This window comes from Crinia signifera, chromosome 1 (genome assembly GCF_055691185.1).
Source record: "Crinia signifera chromosome 1, ASM5569118v1, whole genome shotgun sequence".
Lineage (NCBI taxonomy): Eukaryota > Metazoa > Chordata > Amphibia > Anura > Myobatrachidae > Crinia > Crinia signifera.
In genome coordinates, this window is record NC_139217.1 from 442,364,908 (window position 1) to 442,386,854 (window position 21,947).

Consider the following 21,947-nt stretch of genomic DNA (forward strand, 5'->3'; position numbering starts at 1 on the left):
CACAGGAGGGGCCAGGCTGTGGGAGGACTTGGTTAGGCTGGGTAAGGGAGTCAGGATGTGGGAGGTTTAGGCTGTGTGGGCAAGGAGAGTAAACCGCCAGGATGCCCTGTATGTACCACTAATAAATCCAGCAATATGGATAATCCGGCACAGAGCTGGATCCAAGGGTACTGGATTATTGTATTTCCACCTAAATCCTGATTCATCTGTGTTTGTTAAGATTCCCAGGTTTTCAATTCAGAATGGGATTAGAATTTACCTCAGTCTTTTCCTATCTGCCTATTATATTTGTGTGAGAGATTGATTAGTATAGTAAATCATTTTTTTTTTTTATGTTGACATTAATCCCAACTAGGTTATACAGAAGGACATCAACTCTTGCAATAATTAGAATCACTTATACCCCTTTCAGACATACTACCCGGGATTTTAGACCCGGTTCAAACCAGGTTTTTAAAAATCCCGGGTCCATTGCAGGTGCACAGGACCCGGGATTTTAGAGGACTAAAATCCCAGGTATAGCCTTTCAGACATACGCTAGTCCCGGGATTGCGTATGTCTGAAAGGGGTATAACTTTAAAAATGCTATTTCTAGTGCTCTCTGGTGAGCCTGCTGTATATATTCCCATCTGTCTATTACTTCTGTCAGTGATGGTTAGTGTCTTCCTATATTGATCAAAACATTAAGGGGGAAATTTACTAATATGAAAAACCTAGTTTTTCGTATTAGTATTTTCGATACGACTGCATACGACTGTTTCAGTCGTATGCACAGTCGTGTTCCGGAGGGGAATTTACAAAGCAGTCATATACGACTGCTTTGTAACCCTCCGATGTCGTAGGAATTCGTATTAGCTGGCCGTATATACGGCCGCTAATACAAATTTTTCAGGCAGTCTGCACGGATCAGTCAGATCCGTGCAGGTTGCAAGGTGTAAAAAAAAAATAGAAAAAATAAATAAATATTTTAAAAAAAAAACAGCGTGGGGTCCCCGCCACAACTGTAACCAGCACCAGGCTGAAGGAGCCGGGGCCGGTAATTAAAAATCAGGGAACCCGACAAATAGGGGTTCCCCGATTTTTAACAACCAGCCCCAGGCTCCAGGTCCGGGGCTGGTTCCCAAAATACGGGGGACAACAAGACTAGGGGTCCCCCGTATTTTAAGAACCAGCCCCAGGCCAAACCAGCCAGCAGGGTAATGCCACAGCCGGGGGGAGACTTTTTATACAAGTCCACAAGGCCAAAGCATTAACCCCCTGACCGGTCAGCCTGGCCAGGGGCCCTGGGGGAGTGGGGACCCCCCCCAATTAAGGGGTCCCCCCCTCCAGGACTTACCTGACCAGGCTGAAGCCTGGTGCTGTCCCCGGTGGCCCTGTGCGGTGGCCACCGGGCTGATCTTGGTGTAAAAAAATAGAAGAATAAACTATTGTTTTAAACTGGCCCGCTGGGTCTTGTAGTTCCACAGTAAAAAAAATAGCTAAATAAATACACACTGACACCTGAAAAATAAAAGTTTAATACATACATTACACACACACTGATACTTACCTATCTTGATCCCGTAGGTAGGTCCCAGAGTCTTGATCCGGTGCCTTGTCCTGGTTCCGGATCAATGTCGGCATTCTTCTGCATGTCGATTATCCATGTCGGCGTCGGCATCTGGTCATCCGGGTCCGAAGAAATCCATGGTGGACCTGTGGAAGGCAATCCAACTCACCCAGGTCCTCCATGGAAGTTCTTCAGGCTTGATCCGATGTAGTCCAGGGCTTCTTCCATCTTCTTGCTTATTCTTCAAGCTGCCGACGACTCCGGCAGCTCCCCACTGCGGACTGTCAGAGACGCAGAGATCCTTCCTCCTCTGCGTCTCTACACAGAATGAATTCTATTGGCCGCCTAGCGGCCAATCAGGAGCCAAGAAAGTCGGCTCCTGATTGGCCAGAATTCATTCTGAGTAGAGACGCAGAGGAGGAAGGATCTCTGCGTCTCTGACAGTCCGCAGCGGGGAGATGCCGGAGTCGCCGGCAGCTTGAAGAATCAAGAAGATGGAAGAAGAAGGAAGAAGCCCTGGACTACATCGGATCAAGCCTGAAGAACTTCCATGGAGGACCTGAGTGAGTTGGATTTCCTTCCACAGGTCCACCATGGATTTCTTCGGACCTGGACGACCAGACGCCGACATGGATAATCGACATGCAGAAGAATGCCGACATAGATCAGAAACCAGGACAAGGCACCGGATCAAGACTCTGGGACCTACCTACGGGATCAAGATAGGTAAGTATCAGTGTGTGTGTAATGTATGTATTAAACTTTTATTTTTCAGGTGTCAGTGTGTATTTATTTAACTATTTTTTTTACTGTGGAACTACAAGACCCAGCGGGCCCTTTAATGCCCCGCAGGCTGGGACTTGTGGTTCTCCAAGTTCCAGCTTGCGGGGGAGGCTTGCTGGGACTCATAGTTCCACAGTTTAAAACAATAGTTTATTCTTCTATTATTTTACACCAAGATCAGCCAGGTGGCCACCGCACAGGGCCTCCGGGGACAGCACCAGGCTTCAGCCTGCTCAGGTAAGTCCTGGAGGGGACCCCTTTATTGGGGGGGTCCCCACTCCCCCGGGGCCCCTGGCCAGGCTGACCGGTTAGGGGGTTAATGCTTTGGCCGGGGGGACTTGTATAATAAGTCTCCCCCCGGCTGTGGCATTACCCTGCTGGCTGGTTTGGCCTGGGGCTGGTTCTTAAAATACGTGGGACCCCTAGTCATTTTGTCCCCCATATTTTGGGAACCAGCCCCGGACCTGGAGCCTGGGGCTGGTTGCTAAAAATCGGGTTCCCTGATTTTTAATTAACGGCCCGGCTCTTTCAGCCTGGTGCTGGTTACAGCTGTGGGGGGGACCCCACGCTGTTTTTTTTTTATTATTTATTTTTCCATTTTTTTTACACTAAAGCCTGCACGGATCTGACTGATCCGTGCAGGCTTAAAGAAAATACGACAGGGAAATCAAGGTGTATTTTCCTGTCGTATTTGCATGCCTGTTTTACACCAATTAGCAGCTGTATTATCAGTACGGCTGCTTAGTAAATCAGGAACCACCATTCTTTTGAATGGTGATTCCTGTCGTATTCTATCGATGGTGTAGACATTCGTATTTGTAAATACAAATACGAATGTGCCATCTTTAGGAATACGAATTGTTGTATTTTCGGGATAGTAAATCCCGAAAATACAAATGTGTAAAAAATAGGTGTATTTCTGCCTACGAATACACCTATTTTTTACGAATCCATATTAGTAAATTTCCCCTTAAATGTTAGTGTACAATAAAGTTTATTACAACATTCTGTGAAGAAAGTAGGAGATACACAAGTATGAATATACACTTACATGAGAAGATGACAACTTGGTCCAATAAAGGAGAATGGAGCGATATGGAGTCATATACGGGAAGGAGAGACTAAATGTCACCCTTGGCATTGGAATGTAATCATCCTTCTTTATCTGCAGGAGAACAGAACATTTAAAGACCACGTCTAGTTACAAATATTAAAACAGCTACTTTGAATGACAAAACTTAATGGCTCTGCTTAGAATGATTCATTCACAGAGTACTTACCACGTAGTTTAGATTAATTTCTGGACCAATCATATCAGTGGAATTAATCGTAGCAGGTAGGGAATCATTGGCGGGAATTGACACGTGGTACTCTTTGGTTGAACTTGCAAACAAACAACAAAATATAAAATACAACACACTGATCTAACGATGTACTAAATACAAAGATATTATTCAAATTATGAACATTGTACAATCCAGTAGTATAACATTGCACACTTGGTTTTTTTAGTGCACAAAATATACAAAGTGCATTATAAACAAAGACATGGGACCAAATGTCACACCCTATTACATTTGGCCCATGGAGAACGTACCTAGTAAACGTCAGCCAGGACTGATATTTCACTGGAAAGGTGATGTTCATTCTGTTGTCATGTAAGGTTTCCATCTTCTCCTCACTGTCACTAGAACGGCAGAAAAGAACGGCATCAGACTAGTCTGGACGGGAGGCACCCTGCAACTCATCGCATGCATATCGATGTTTACATCAGAGGGCAATTATTATTATTAGAGCGGATCAGTCTCAGCAGGGAAATGCAAAGGTTATTTTACAGGGCAACACCATATATGCTGGGCCTCCAGGATTCCCAATCTATGCAAAGTTGATTGAGAAGCTTTCAATGTGTTTTATGTCAGAGAGGCATTGCTGGGACCTGCATTTAGGGAGTGTGCTGGACCCTGTGTTGCCACAAGGAGGATCTAGGGGTGACTCTCTGAATTACCTACTACCATGTGGTTTTTACAATCTTATTGCTCTTTGGTGTGCTGGGGAAAACATGTTTTATGTGTAATTGTGGTGTAGAATAATCCCCTCCCTTCCAGCACTGACGAACATTACTATTATGATTGAGCAGCTTTCAATGTGTTTTATTGCAATGCCATATAAAGATGGTGTTGGCCATTGCAGCAAGCCATAGAATCGCATTATACGGCTTGTATGTTATATATGAGTCATTTTGTTGTTTTCTGCAAGTTGTTATATTTTACGTGTGTTATTATTAGTATTATTATTATTATTAGTAGTATTATTATTAGTATTATTATTATTAGTATTAGTAGTATTATTAGTATTATTAGTATTATTATTAGTAGTAGTATTATTAGTATTATTATTAGTATTATTAATAGTATTATTATTATTAGTATTATTATTATTAGTATTATTATTAGAAGTATTATTATTAGTATTATTATTAGTAGTATTATTAATAGTATAATTATTAGTATTATTATTAGTAGTATTATTATTAGAAGTATTATTATTAGTATTAGTAGTATAATACTGCTTTCACATTGCAGAAATGGGTAATGACACGGTATTCTTAAATGGGACTTTAAAACGGGTCTGAGCCTTGAGACCTTTCACATTGCAGGTGAAAACCGTTTTAAAAATCATTTAATACCATTCAAACATTCAACCCATTTAACCCCCAAGGGACACGTTTCAAGCCATTGAAATAGAGCTGTTCAAACTGCCAAAAAACAGCTTCAAAACGTGTAGGACTCTGCTTTTTAACCGTGTTGAAATACCGGTTAACTTTAACCGGTAAATCAACTCTGGCACTTTCACATTGCAGCCTTAAACGTTTTAAAATGGAAAAAAAAACAAAAACGGCAATATACCGTTTTAAAAGTGCGATGTGAAAGGGGTAATATTCATATTATTAGTATTATTATTAGTATTATTAGTATTATTATTATTATAAGTATTATTATTAGTATTATTATTATTAGAAGTATTATTATTAGTATTAGTAGTAGTATTATTATTCATATTATTAGTATTATTATTAGTATTATTAGTAGTAGTAGTATTATAATTTTGGGATACGGTCATTGGGTCACCAGTATGATGGTCGACAGTCATTAGATCGACCCCATTAGGTGGACATGAGTCTAGGTCGACATGCAGGAAGGTCGACATGAGTCTAGGTCCTTGATGGCTAATCTTGACACTCCAGATGTTGTTGAACTACACATCCCAGCATGCTCTGCATTAGATTTAGCATGGCCAAATAGCAACACTGAAAAAGAGCATGCTGGGATGTGTAGTTCAACAACAGCTGGAGTGTCAAGGTTAGCCATCAAGGGTCTAGGTCGACATTGGGTTTGGTCGACATGGTCATTAGGTCGACATGGGTTAGGTCGACAGTCAAAAGGTCGACATGGGGGTTTTCACATGTTTTTGAGTCAACATGTGCCGACAGGCGGTATTTCATGCCCTGCCATCCACTAGGACGTGGTGGGAGAATAAAATAGTGTGCCGAGTGTAGGAAGGCACCGTGCCCTAAGCATTGCGAGTGCAGCGGTGCTACGTTTCAGTGCCCATGTCGACTGGGTCGACATTCGTGACATTTTTTTTAAAACCCATGTCGACCTTTTGACTGTCAACCTAACCCATGTCGACCTAATGACCCTGTCGACCTAGACTCATGTCGACCTAGACTCATGTCGACCTAATGGTGTCGACCTAATTACTGTCAACCAACTTTGTGGTGACCTAATGATCCACACCCATAATTTTAGATGCCCCAGAATTAAATCCAATTTTAAAGAAACAACAGGATGATGTTACTGATACACACATACCTTGTTGCATTAATGAATATGGAAACGGTATCCAGGAGATGGGACACATTGAACTGAAATGTTACGGTGAATGTAATCTTTATTTAAAAAAAATAAATAAATAAAAGATAAAAAAGGAGAATTAACACATTGGCAAAGCTTAGCTAAATCTAGTATATATGTACATTACACAGTGCTATAACCCTACATGACAATGAGCTTCCTATACTGTATGTTACTGTACCTCTTCATTGTTTCTCAAAAAGGGGTATCCAACCTTACACGCAAAATCTACCTCGGACTCGCAGCTTACTTTTGGCTTATCCTGGGAAAAGAAAAACAAAACGCATTGGCAATTACAGGAGAACTGTTACCAAGTGAGATGGAACTTGCATAGATCATGAATATAATAAATGTTTTTGTACCATGTAAATTATTCCATAACCACACAAAAAGTGGTAAGATGCCAGTCCCTAGTCCTCTTATATCCCGGGACCATTTATATCCCGGTATGAGTTATATCCAGGTGCTCATGACAGTAGGGAAAATCATAGCACAATTCATAGGAAATAAATGTGTATGCAGCAATAGAGGATAAAGCAACTGCCACGTCAATGTTACACCCCGGAGAATGTTCTATATGTATTTCTCATAAGTATCATTTTTTTACTGCACAGTTTGAAACTACAAATACAGTATGCATTAAGGATTTTGTGACGTTTTGTGTCTGAGTGTTACAGGAATGTATGGCCGTGAGTATCAGCAATGCTCATGCAGGACATGATTAGGCGAGCACGGGATCCCAGTAACTATTTTAAAGAAAGTTCAAATTAATTAAGAGGATTGTGAGTGCTGGAAGTGGGTCTACACCTTGTTATGTGGAGAAGTCATGGTTTCCAGGAAGTAAATGAGGCCAATAAGTAAGAAGAATAATAATAAGAATAATAATACTAATAATATTGGAAATTGAAGTGTGGAGGGTTGCACTGCATACGTTTGAACAGCAGGTGGTGCTGTTACCATGCAAAACATCCTGAGCCAGAATAAAATGCAATCCAATTAACCTACGGTACCATAAACATGCCAAAATGTTAAATGGATTGTGCAAAAAAACGAAAAAATACCTTAGCATATACATTTTATTTATTTAGATTTCTTATATAGCAAATTCCATTGTGCTTTACAATAGGAAACAGTAACAAAATAAACTGGGTAGTAACAAAACAACCTATTGGTAGGAGGGCCCTGCTCGCAAGCTTAAAATCTAAATGGATAATAGAAGGGATACATAAGAATAGGATTCCATAGCCTGGCAGTCCCACCAGATTACAAGTCCTGATGGGATGCAATCAGAAATAAAAGCTACTGGAGGTTATGTGGGGCTTTCGGAATATGATAGGCTTGCCTGAAGAGGTGAGTATTCAGGGAGTGCTTGAAAGTTTGGAGTCTAGAGTAGAGTCCATGTATATGTGGAAGGGCATTCCATAGGGTGGGTGCTGCCCGAAGAAAGTCCTGTGATAGTGAATGGGAGCTAGTGATGAGTGTAAACACAGAAAAATATCAGCGCTATCCCAACAGACACACTGTCTCTTGTTTAAAAAAAGGTTTTAGGTGTAGACCATATACACTGCTGCGCATATATATCTCAAAAAATTAATTAAACATACAATGCCCCAGCAGGTTCCAGCAGCGTGTAAAAGGGAAATGCCTATCTCCCCCAGATATAGACCTCAGAAAAAGAAAAAAAATATTTACGACGCGCTAGAAACCATGTATAAAATATAAATTTATTATATAGAAACTCACTGGCCAGTGATAGAACACGGTATACACTCTAATTATAAAATATTATGTGTGTGTACATTTTAGACATAAATACATAAACATCAAATATTAAAAAAGACCTTAGTTTCACGCCTGGATATTTTGGAACCAGGACCTCAATATCTGTCCCAGTATAGTGGTAAGTGGGATAGTGTTTTTTAAAACTTCATTCAGATAGAGGATTCTTTGATTACGTCTGGCCAGACAGAAGAAAAAAACAAAAATAGTCTTTCTGAGAATTAAAAATATATAAAAAATTTATAGTGTAGGGACGTCCACCCTGTACCTTTAGCTGGTAAGCCGGTCTATAAAGGTAGTAGTAATCCTGGCTTTTTATAGTAGGGAGCCTGGGCTCTTTCCAACCAGGGATGGTGTGTTCGCTGAGTTGAACAGCTGCACAGTGGTAGATAGTGGGACGTCCAATATTGCGGAGAGATGAAAGAAATATATCTGCTCAATGACGCGTTTCCCCGCCTCCGTTGGGACTCGGCGGCTTCCTCAGATTTTGAGCTGCTATATAATAAATTTATATTTTATACATGGTTTCTAGCGCGTCGTAAATATTTTTTTTTCTTTTTCCGTAGTAATGAGTGTGGCTTAGAAACGCAGATCTTGTGCAGAGCGGAGAGGTCGGGTGGGGATATATTTTGAGATAAGCAAAGATATACAGTATCTGTTGGTGTAGTCAGAGTAATGGCCTTGAATGAAAGTAGAAGTATTTTATATTGAATGCTGTAATATATAGGTAACCAATGGAGGGACTGACAGAGCGGATCAGCAGACGTTTAACATCTAGCAACTCTCCCTGAAGGTCCAATAGGGTCACAAATTTAAGGGGGCTCTATCGACCTCCTGGCAGAGTTGGCCAATCTCCAATTTCAGAACTGGGCAGCCTGGGGTGTGATAACACTATCTGCAATAAATTGCCTCATTAATCCTGGCTTCAAAAATGTGGGCCGTGTTCACCCTCCCTCTGGTGGGCCAATCGGACAAGGCCGACCTGAAATGGTTTCCAATACAGTTGTCAGATATATATTAAAAGGTAAAGTCTGCCTTCAGAAAACCTTCCAGGCTCAACCGCACCATGGCATAGGAGGGCAACAGAAATACATATATCTGCCTGTAAGATAAGAACTACTGAAGGTGCTCATACAGTATAACCGTTTATTTATATGGTAGTTAGGTCGACACATGAAATAGGTTGACATGGCTAAGGACGACAGGGTCGGAAGGTCAACACAAGCATTAGGTCGACAATGGGAAGGTCAATAGTCAAAAGGTCGACATGAGTTTCTCACATTTTCTTGCGCCAACATGTGCCGACAGGCGGTATTTCATACCCTACCATCCACTACGGCGTGAAGGGAGAATATAATAGTTGCCTACCCTCCTGCATTCTGCAGGAGACTCCCTGAAATAGCAGCAATCTCCCTCTCTCCCTCATTAGTCTAGCAATCTCCCTCATTTCTCCTAACCCACATTACACTGTTACCTTTTTTGTGGAAAAAAGGAATGAGAGATAGATACATTTACATTGAATCATCAGCACCATTTCCCAGCACCTTAGCAAGTACAGTATCTCTTACTAACTGTTTGGGGCTCATCTACATTTGTATATAAAAGTCATTTTAAAATATTCCTCTCAGATGTAGCAGTACACAGCCACGCTTCTAGGTGCCACATTCACAATCTCTCCATATATGAAACTAGACACGCCCTTTGGGTGGAGCATGACACGCCCCCTCAATGGGGCGCTTTGCAAAAATCTACTACGAACTATGATCTCCCTGAAACTAGTTTTCAAAAGTAGGCAACTATGGAGAATATAATAGTGTGCCAAGCGCAGCAAGGCACCGAGCCCGAAGCATGGCGAGTGTAGCTTGTCGTGCGAGGGGATGTGGTACAATGATATGGTGTCCATGCCGGCTTACGTCGAAATTCAGCACAAAGCAACATGAAAACCTCATGTCGACGGTCAACCTCCCAACCCTGTTGACCTTAGCCATGTCAACATATTCCATGTATCGACCGCGATCGTGCTAAAGCCCGCCGCTCAGCCCAGAGGACGGGTCGCTGTGTGTGTGTGTGTGTGCCCCTTTAGATTGATGCAAAAAAACTCCTTTAGTATTTTTTCTTTTTGATATAGTTTTTCCACACTACAAACATCATGTATTCCACATCATTTACCTCTCTTCCAGCCAGTATGATGTTTGGAGAATACGTCATTATCACTCTGGCGTTATATGCGCTGTCCTGACTGTTCTTTATGGTCACAATAACGTTAAACTTGTCTTTGCTATATTTCACAATGGCCGCCTTAAAGCTATAAAACATGGATAGAAAAGAAACAGATTCACAATATTCTGCTACATTGTTTTTTCAAATACTGTGATTCAAAAATAAATATCATCATAGTTATAGGGACCAAATTAAGCCTTGGGAGGCACTTAAGACATTGGGGCCAACTCCCACTCCTCTAGCCCTCCATATTTTGTCAAGACTACCTGAGCTTGTCATACTGCTCGCCCCTGCTTTTTGATTATGGGGGGGGGTATTCAATCTTGGCGGATATTTCCCCCCCCATCCCTCCCCCCATCAGCAGCTCATGAAACAGGTGTTTCTGGCTGCACTGTTTGCATTTGGCTGCTCAGGTCTTCCTTCTTGCTGCTGAGCAAGAGGGAGAGCCCGGGGCACGGGGTACAGTGTCCTCCTTAATCTGCCTCTGGTTAGTATATAAAGTGGCCAATGCAGAGATGACTGCAAACAGTCTATAATTGTTCCCTCATTCCATGCCACTGATTAATGTCTATTCCTCCATGCTCGAGCGTCAGTAAGCTTACTGACCAGTAGTCTGGTGTGCATAGGTATAATCATTTCCCTACAATAACAACTTATGTCAAATGTAAGTTGGGTATATATATTGAATGCAACCAATTACTCTTATATATTTTGTTTATAAAGCCTAGGGTAGCAAGTTAGCAGGGGCAATGCTGTACTATCAGACACTTCACATCACTGGTTTTAGGCCCCTTTACTAACCAGTGAGTCACCTGAAGAACCAGTTACGGTACTGTACCTTTTTTCACTCATACTTAATTGAGCATCCAGAATAAGGTCAGATATGCATCTTTTATGAGCGCCACAATCCATAGTAAAAGGAATCTATAAAATAAGAAAGTACGTGGTAAAAAGACTTTGTTACTGTATGTTATACATTTCAGTGTAAATAAAGCTTTACCTTACAAAAATAATACTAATTAAAAAAAAAAAAAAAAACCACACAGACTGGAGCTTCCCCATGTCTCAGGAGGCCTTTAGGACCTTTAGTCATCTAGCCACAGTTATGATATATGTAAGACAACTGAAGGTCAGTTGAAAGCAGTGGTGGCTCTAGAGGGGGAGCTGCAGCATAGTTCAAATTTCAAATAAGGGAGCCACACCCACTTCCAGTGAGTGAGTGAGTTTCGATTGGTAGTTGGTGGCAGTGGGTGTGGTTCGCCTATTTGAATTTTAAACTGTGCTGCAGCCCCACCTCTGGAGCCAAAACTGGTTGAAAGGTATACTTCAGGTAACAAATGGGAAAAGCAGAAATGAATGCTGCTGTGGAATGTGATAGATTCCATACATGATAGCAGTGATATGTGTTACTACTACTGGCAGCCGCCAATGGCTGTGGTAACATTGGAGGCTGATATTTTATCTGCCTTATAATAGCCAAATATATATTAACCAGCACCTATAATTGTTATTCTACTACTGTCCCTCATGTAACAAGTGCAACCCTGCAGATTGTAAGCTTCTTTGGACAGAGGCCCTTATTCTGATCGGTGCGGAAATTCCCGCATGCGGACGGACCGCCGATGTTGATCGTCTGCGCATGTGCAGAGGTCACTCTGCGCATGTGCAGGCGATTTCGCCGCACGGATTCTTTATACGCCGCACAGGGGGCGTAGAGGGGCGTGAGGGGCTACTTAGCCTCATTACCCTATGCATACGCCCCCCGTTTCATGGGCGTTCCCATGCAAACGCGGGGCGTATGCATGGTAATGAGGCCGTGACGCGTGGGTACGGGGCGGGCATCTGACATCGCCGGATGTCAGCTGCCCGCCCCCATACATGATTTCACACGGACAAGTGTCCGTGTGGTCTTGTGTTGCGGGACCTGGTGGAGCGTGCGGCCCTGCATTCGATGTTCGGCGACCATCGAATGCAGGGGCTGCTCCCAAGACGAAAGAGGCGTATCCCCGTCCAATTTCATGCGGATCGCCACATATCCGCGTACGGACGGCAGGTGGCGATCCGTATGGAAGGCGGGGATTCGCCTGCACGGTTGCGGCCGCATATTCTGATCGGGCCGCACCGATCAGAATAAGGGCCAGAGCCATCTTTACCTTCTGTGTCTTGTCATTTATATATTTACTATTTAATGATGGAACAACATAACAGTAATGTCAACACTATGATTGCTCAATCGGATGCTAATATAGCATCGCATCGCTTGCGTTGTGCATGCGATGTGCATGCGATGCGATAAAAAGAGTAAAAATAGTATGTGCAGCACATACTTTGTGTACTATGCGATGAGATGCCGCGGGAGCGCCCATCTCAAGGCACACATCGCATCAGCAGTATCGGGACGTGTATGGGCACCTTTACTACAATTTCTGAGGCTACAAACTGGTCTGACGGGTCTTATTCTGCGGCCTATGACAATTAACCAATTTCGGAATGTAATAGTTACAATCGTACTAATCCCTCAATGCAATCCTAGAACATATTTATTATGTATACCTATTTATATTTATTCTCTATGCATTGGATTTAGTTGTGTACTCACGTAGGCGTTAATATAGTTTGGACGCTCACGGCTGAGAACCGGACCTTCCTCTGGATCTTTAAAGTTAAATTCCACAGAGACATTCACAGAGTTCAAAAAATCTGGCTTGTCCTATAAGAAGAAATATTTGACTGAAACGTTATTCATTGGTTACAGGAGCTGACAAGGTGAGGTTTTACTCACTGTACCAGGCTGTATATTGTAATACAGGTTAAGTATCCAAACATCCATTATCCAAATAATTCCAAACACCATAAATTCCAGAAAGTGAAAAAAAAAAAATTCTTGCTAAAAGCACTACTTCTGTAACAGCACTACTGGGGACATTATATGTAACTGGCACTACTGGGGACATGATATGTAACTGGCACTACTAGGAACATTATATGTAACTGGCACTACTGGGGACATGATATGTAACTGGCACTACTAGGAACATTATATGTAACTGGCACTACTGGGGACATGATATGTAACTGGCACTACTGGGAACATTATATGTAACTGGCACTACTGGGAACATGATATGTAACTGGCACTACTGGGGACATGATATGTAACTGGCACTACTGGGGACATGATATGTAACTGGCACTACTGGGAACATTATATGTAACTGGCACTACTGGGAACATGATACAGTATGTAACTGGCACTACTAGGAACATTATATGTAACTGGCACTACTGGGGACATGATATGTAACTGGCACTACTGGGAACATTATATGTAACTGGCACTACTGGGAACATGATATGTAACTGGCACTACTGGGGACATGATATGTAACTGGCACTACTGGGGACATGATATGTAACTGGCACTACTGGGAACATTATATGTAACTGGCACTACTGGGAACATGATATGTAACTGGCACTACTGGGGACATGATATGTAACTGGCACTACTGGGGACATGATATGTAACTGGCACTACTGGGAACATTATATGTAACTGGCACTACTGGGAACATTATATGTAACTGGCACTACTGGGGACATGATATGTAACTGGCAATACTGGGAACATTATATGTAACTGGCACTACTGGGGACATGATATGTAACTGGCACTACTAGGAACATTATATGTAACTGGCACTACTGGGGACATGATATGTAACTGGCACTACTAGGAACATTATATGTAACTGGCACTACTGGGGACATGATATGTAACTGGCACTACTGGGAACATTATATGTAACTGGCACTACTGGGAACATGATATGTAACTGGCACTACTGGGGACATGATATGTAACTGGCACTACTGGGGACATGATATGTAACTGGCACTACTGGGAACATTATATGTAACTGGCACTACTGGGAACATGATATGTAACTGGCACTACTGGGGACATGATATGTAACTGGCACTACTGGGGACATGATATGTAACTGGCACTACTGGGAACATTATATGTAACTGGCACTACTGGGAACATTATATGTAACTGGCACTACTGGGGACATGATATGTAACTGGCAATACTGGGAACATTATATGTAACTGGCACTACTGGGGACATGATATGTAACTGGCACTACAGGGAACATGATATGTAACTGGCACTACTGGGGACATGATATGTAACTGGCACTACTGGGAACATTATATGTAACTGGCACTACTGGGGACATGATATGTAACTGGCACTACTGGGAACATTATATGTAACTGGCACTACTGGGGACATGATATGTAACTGGCACTACTGGGAACATTATATGTAACTGGCACTACTAGGAACATTATATGTAACTGGCACTACTGGGGACATGATATGTAACTGGCACTACTGGGAACATTATATGTAACTGGCACTACTGGGGACATGATATGGCACTACTAGGAACATTATATGTAACTGGCACTACTGGGGACATGATATGTAACTGGCACTACTAGGAACATTATATGTAACTGGCACTACTGGGGACATGATATGTAACTGGCACTACTAGGAACATTATATGTAACTGGCACTACTGGGGACATGATATGTAACTGGCACTACTGGGAACATTATATGTAACTGGCACTACTGGGAACATGATATGTAACTGGCACTACTGGGGACATGATATGTAACTGGCACTACTGGGGACATGATATGTAACTGGCACTACTGGGAACATTATATGTAACTGGCACTACTGGGAACATGATATGTAACTGGCACTACTGGGGACATGATATGTAACTGGCACTACTGGGGACATGATATGTAACTGGCACTACTGGGAACATTATATGTAACTGGCACTACTGGGAACATTATATGTAACTGGCACTACTGGGGACATGATATGTAACTGGCAATACTGGGAACATTATATGTAACTGGCACTACTGGGGACATGATATGTAACTGGCACTACTGGGAACATGATATGTAACTGGCACTACTGGGGACATGATATGTAACTGGCACTACTGGGAACATTATATGTAACTGGCACTACTGGGGACATGATATGTAACTGGCACTACTGGGAACATTATATGTAACTGGCACTACTGGGGACATGATATGTAACTGGCACTACTGGGAACATTATATGTAACTGGCACTACTAGGAACATTATATGTAACTGGCACTACTGGGGACATGATATGTAACTGGCACTACTGGGGACATGATATGTAACTGGCACTACTGGGAACATTATATGTAACTGGCACTACTTGGGACATCTGTAACAGCACTACTGAGGACATGATATGTAACTGGCACTACTGGGAACATTATATGTAACTGGCACTACTGGGGACATGATATGTAACTGGCACTACTGGGAACATTATATGTAACTGGCACTACTGGGAACATGATATGTAACTGGCACTACTGGGGACATGATATCTAACTGGCACTACTGGGAACATTATATGTAACTGGCACTACTGGGGACATGATATGTAACTGTCACTACTGGGGATATATGTAACTGGCACTACTGGGAACATGATATGTAACTGGCACTACTTGGGACATCTGTAACAGCACTACTGAGGACATGATATGTAACTGGCACTACTGGGAATATTATATGTAACTGGCACTACTGGGAACATTATATGTAACTGGCACTACTGGGAACATGATATGTAACTAGCACTACTGGGGACATGATATGTAACTGGCACTACTGGGAACATTATATGTAACTGGCACTACTGGGGACATGATATGTAACTGGCACTACTGGGAACATTATATGTAACTGGCACTACTGGGGACATGATATGTAACTGGCACTACTGGGAAAATTATATGTAACTGGCACTACTGGGAACATGATATGTAACTGGCACTACTGGGAACATTATATGTAACTGGCACTACTGGGGACATGATATGTAACTGTCACTACTGGGGATATATGTAACTGGCACTACTGGGAACATTATATGTAACTGGCACTACTGGGGACATGATATGTAATTGGCACTACTGGGGACATGATATGTAACTGGCACTACTGGGGACATGATATGTAACTGGCACTACTGGGGACATGATATGTAACTGGCATTACTGGGGACATGATATGTAACTGGCACTACTGGGAACATTATATGTAACTGGCACTACTGGGGACATGATATGTAACTGGCACTACTGGGAACAATATATGTAACTGGCACTACTGGGAACATGATATGTAACTGGCACTACTTGGGACATCTGTAACAGCACTACTGGGGACATGATATGTAACTGGCACTACTGGGAACATTATATCTAACTGGCACTACTGGGGACATGATATGTAACTGGCACTACTGGGAACATTATATGTAACTGGCACTACTGGGAACATGATATTTAACTGGCACTACTGGGGACATGGTATGTAACTGGCACTACTGGGAACATGATATGTAACTGGCACTACTGGGACATCTGTAACTGGCACTACTGGGGAATCTGTAGCAGCACTACTGGGGACATTATATGTAAAGGGTACTACTGGGAACATGATATGTAACTGGCACTACTGGGACATCTGTAACTGGCACTACTGGGAACATTATATTTAACTGGCACTTCTGGGAACATGAAATGTAACTGGCACTACTGGGACATCTGTAACTGGCACTACTGGGGACATCTGTAGCAGCACTACTGGGGACATTATATGTAACGGGTACTACTGGGAACATAATATGTAACTGGCACTACTGGGACATCTGTAACTGGCACTACTGGGGACATGATCTGTAACTGGCTTGACTGGGAACATGATTTGTAACTGGCACTACTGGAACATCTGTAACTGGCACTACTGGGGACATCTGTGACAGCACATGTAATAGGGTACGATTCACGGTAAAAAACATCACACTTTTTGCCACAAAATTGCACAATTTGAAGTGGCACTTTTTAGTCACACTTCAATTCGCATCCAGATGTTTTCCCATTATAAAGTATAAAAATCGCACATGTAATAGAGTGCGATTTTTGGTAAACCTTACATTCATTGATCATTGAGATCTGTACATGATTCTGTGTTTAAAAATGTGTAAAAGTTAAAAATGGCATATGAGCATAACCAGCCCCGGGCTCATTGAGCCGGACCTGGTTCCAAAAATACAGGGGACAAAAAGTGTAGGGGTCCCCCCATATTTCTGAAACCAGCCCCAGACTCTTGGACCGGTCCTGGTTTAAAAAAATGCGGGGGACAAAAAATCTGGGGGTCCCTCGTATTTTGAAACCAGCACCGGGCTCCAACAGCCCGCGGTGTCATGCCACAGCCGGGGGACACTTTTTCATAAGGTCCCCCGGCCATACCATGAGCTCCGTGGTTGGTCAACCTTGGACGGGGTATCTGAGGGAGTGGGGACCCCCCCCCCCCCCCAGGCTTCGCCCATCCAGGGCTGAAGCCCGGGGCTGTCACCGGCGTCCCTAAACTTTGGACGCCGGCCTGATAGGGTTAAATCATTTATACAAAACATTGCTTTATACAGGTAAACTACAAGTACCAGTAGGCCTCCCCCAAATGCTGGGACTTGACGAACCACAAGTCTAAGCATGCTGGGCATTAATGGGCCCGCTGGGACTTGTAGTCCACCTGTAAAAAGAATGTTAAAATAAAACACACACAGAAAAATACAACTTTATTACACACACCTCAATTCTACACCAACATACTTACAGCACCAGGGTCCAGTGCTGACTCCCTCCTCCACAGCCAGCTCAACCCACAATGACAGCAGGGTGAGCCGGCTTCCTGCAGCGCTGGTAACAGCTTCTATAGCACTATCCCAGGCTCACCTGTTCCCTGCTGGGAATAGCTGCTGGTACTTGCCAGCTGCTTTCTGCTCTCCCCCGGCAGGAGCGATGCTGCAGCTCAGTACCGCCCTCCAGTGGCAAATGCCTGAAGCTACCTAATGGTGGCGCCGGCCCTGGTAACATATTCTATAATAAGTTTCATAAGTTGCAGACAGTTAAATAGTGGGTACCAAAATGTTTCCTTTTAGAGTCATGGACACATTTTGTCTGACGGGATATCCAGATCCAATACATGGTATGTAATATTAGTACTTGCTGACCTCATACTATATCTGATCATATATATACTGTAGCATAGATGATTGCCATCGCTTTAAAAGGAAACATTATAGTATTCGTTACATGAAACTGAAACTTACTACAGAATATGGTTATGACTGTGTTGAACTCTTCAAGCCACTGAAGCAGGAAGTGTATGAACACGTTCATATTACTGTACGTAATGGTTTATGGATGTTCTTCAACCTTTTTCTTTTTGTTTTTTTTTTCTGTTGTTTTATTATGTCAATAAAGGTTGGTTCTTTTTTAAAATACCATCAAATACCTAAATCTGATTAGGTTTTTATTAAGTGCCTCATTCAATAATAATCCTTCCCTCTTTCCTGTACTGAATAAAAAGGCACTTCATGGTTGGGATACCTGTGTCATCGTCTTGTGATAATGGACAATTCACTTGGAGTCCCTGGTGGAAATCTTAGATTGTACTGTACTGAAAATCTTTGCTAGGACAGTGTTATGGTTCAATAATAGATTACACCGGCGTTTTCCGAACTCCATCATAGGATACCAGTTTATAAGGATATCCATGCTTGGGTCCAGATGGCAACATACAGTTGATTAATGTACCTACTTATTAAGTCTCATGTGCTCAAGTATGGATACCCATAAAACTTGGAATGAATGGCTGAGTTTGGAAACTTTGGAGTACACTGTTCATCTACAATGTGCGGTTGGCTGGTTTATTATTTTATTTGGTACTTGTTTCCTAGCACGGCGATGCGATGCGATCAGACCCGATTTTTAATTGTACACCCACCCTGATGGGTAATTACTATGTGAAATGTCCCCCAGTTGTTAACGCCACCCCACTATCAACGCCAACCCGAAGCGCAGCGAGAAAGCGAGGTGCGGCGGTACGCGTCCTCCGACCTTTTCATACCCCCACTATCCATGTTGGCGTGGAGTTGATTTTATATAGTGTGTCGAGCCCAAAGCGTGGCGAGCACAGTGAGCCCCACGAGGGGACGCGGATTACTTCACATGTATTCAGCGTCCGCTCGCCGCGCTTTGGTCTCCGTGGCTTGCTGCGCTCGCCACACTATCTAAAATCAACTCCACGCTGACGTGGATAGTGGGGGTATGGAAAGGTCGGAGGGCGCATACCGCCGCCCCTCGCGGGCTCGCTGCGCTCGCCACGCTTCGGGTTGGTGTTGATAGTGGGGTGGCGTTAACAATGGGGGGGGGGGGGGGGGGCATTTGACATAGTAATTACCCATCGGGGTGGCTGTACAATGTGAAATCGGGTGTGATCGCGTTGCATTGCATCGCATACCATTGTAATGGCATGCGATGCCACGCGATCTTAAAATTGTACAGGGACGTCCTAAAACCCTTATATCGGGTCCCATCGGGTCCCATCGCATACCTTAACTAATGGTATGCTCATGGGACCCGACGGGCGCCGTGCTAGGAAACAAGTACCTTTTATTTTTATTTACAGTTTCTTATATAGCGCAGCAGATTCCGTTGCGCTTTACAATAGTAGACAGTGATAAGACAAACTGGCTAACAACAGACAGACTTGGAGGTAGGAGGGCCCTGCTGCAAGCTTACAATCTATAGGGATATAGGAGGGAAACACAAGGACAGACACCAGTAATAGCATAGCAGTCCCACCAAGTTACAAGTCCAGAAGAAAAGCTATATAATACATAAGTGCCTCAGAGGGTTATGCATGTAGCAGTTAAATATGATATGCTTGCCTGACGAGGTGAGTTTTTAGGGAACACTTGAAAGTTTGGAGGCTAGTGGAGAGTCTTATTGTGCATGGAAGGGCATTCCATGGGGTGGGAGCAGCCCAATGAAAGTCCTGTAATAGTGAATGGGAGCTAGTGATCCGCGCAGAAGAGAGACGCAGATCTTGTAGAGAGCGGAGTGCAGAGCGGAGTGGTCGAGATGGGAGATATTTTGAGATAAATAAAGAGATATAAGCTGGTGCAGTATGGTTTATATGCTAGTAGGATGGTAACTGTTCTTAAGTGGTGGGAATATAAGTATTTCCCTTTTGGGAATATTGAGTTTGAGGTGGCGAGAAGACATCCAAGATGAGATGGCAGAGAGGCATTCAGAGACCCGACCCAAACCCATTGGTGACAATTCTGGGGTTGATAGATAGATTTGAGTATCATCCGCTTATAAATGATACTGAAATCCGAAAGAGCTGATGAGTTTGCCAAGAGAGGAAGTATAGATTGAGAAAAGCAGAGGACCTAAGACTGAGCCTTGCGGAACTCTGACTGACAGAGGTAGCGAAGAGGAAGTATAGTCAAAGAAGCGAACACTGAAAGAGCGATCAGATAGGTAAGATGTGAACCAGGAAAGGGCAGTATCTTTAAGACCTAGGGAGTGCAGTGTTTGTATGAGAAGAGTATAATCAATAGTGTCAAACGCAGCAGAAAGATCTAGAAGAATAAGTAGTGAGTAATGGCCTTTAGACTTGGCAGTTACAAGATCATTCACCACTTTAGTCAGTGCTGTCTCAGTGGAGTGTTAGGAATGAAAGCCTGACTGAAGCGGGTCTAATAGGGTGTGAGAGTTAAGAAAGTGTGTGAGGCGAGAGTAGACAAGTTTATCAGAAACTCTATTCCATTTAGAGGACGTCTCTCTCTCTCTAAGGGCCAGATGTACTAAGCTTGAAAAGTGATAAAATGGAGAGTGATAAACCACCAGCCAATCAGTTCCTAACTGACATGTTACAGACTGTTTGAAAAGTGACAGTTATGATCTAATTGGTTGGTGTTTAATCACTCTCTAGTTTATCACTTTTTGAGTCTATATATATATATATATATATATATATATATATATATATATATATATATACTTGTGGTACGGTCCGGCACTCCGTCCTCATGGGCAACTGCCCCGGTGCCCGTCTCGGTGGACAGTAGAGATGAAGAAAAAAAAAAAGGTTCACACACACCTTGACAAAGGGGCGTAGCCCCGAAACGTTGGTTGTTCCACAGTTTAATACAATCTCTAAAAAGACCCACGAGTGCCAGTCTTTTTCTTCATCTCTATATATATATTTATATATATATATATATATATATATCTCTAAGTGGAGAGTGATAAAAACCAAGCTTTGAACCCAGTCTGTCAGTTAGGAGTGGATTGGCTGGTTGTTTGTGTATGGTATAACTCTCCGACAGTCGGGATTCCAATGGTTATTTCTCCGACATCAGAATCCCAACTGTCAGGAGCCCAACAGGGGGGCGAGTGCATACAAGAACCTTGCGAGCTCGCTGTGCTCGCCACCTATTCTATTTTCCAGCTATGGGGTCATAGACCCCCTCATGAGGGAGAATAGACTGTGTAAGTCGGGATTCCATCTGTCAGGGTCCTGACAGTTGGGATTCCGATGTCAGAGAAAGGACTGTAGGAATTCCGACTGTCGAGAGTCACCCGGCACGCGATTGTTTATCACTCTCTGCTTTATCACTTTTGAAGCTTGATACATCTGGCCCTTAGTATCTCCCAATAGTTATGCAGTCATTTTGCCGATATGGAAAATGT

At 42.8% G+C, this 21,947-nt stretch overlaps 1 protein-coding gene across 1 annotated transcript in view; it reads right to left on the reverse strand.

Moving 5' to 3' along the window:
- Positions 1–21,947, reverse strand: part of ITGA1 (integrin subunit alpha 1) — a 138,024-nt gene that overhangs the window by 13,398 nt on the left and 102,679 nt on the right. Inside the window, exons 18-25 of the mRNA XM_083153847.1 lie at positions 12,845–12,955; positions 11,084–11,169; positions 10,195–10,330; positions 6,428–6,508; positions 6,205–6,281; positions 3,930–4,019; positions 3,613–3,715; positions 3,384–3,497 (exon numbers count right to left, since the gene is read on the reverse strand). Coding sequence (XP_083009973.1) covers positions 3,384–3,497; positions 3,613–3,715; positions 3,930–4,019; positions 6,205–6,281; positions 6,428–6,508; positions 10,195–10,330; positions 11,084–11,169; positions 12,845–12,955 — 798 coding nt within the window. The remainder of the gene's footprint in view (positions 1–3,383; positions 3,498–3,612; positions 3,716–3,929; positions 4,020–6,204; positions 6,282–6,427; positions 6,509–10,194; positions 10,331–11,083; positions 11,170–12,844; positions 12,956–21,947) is intronic.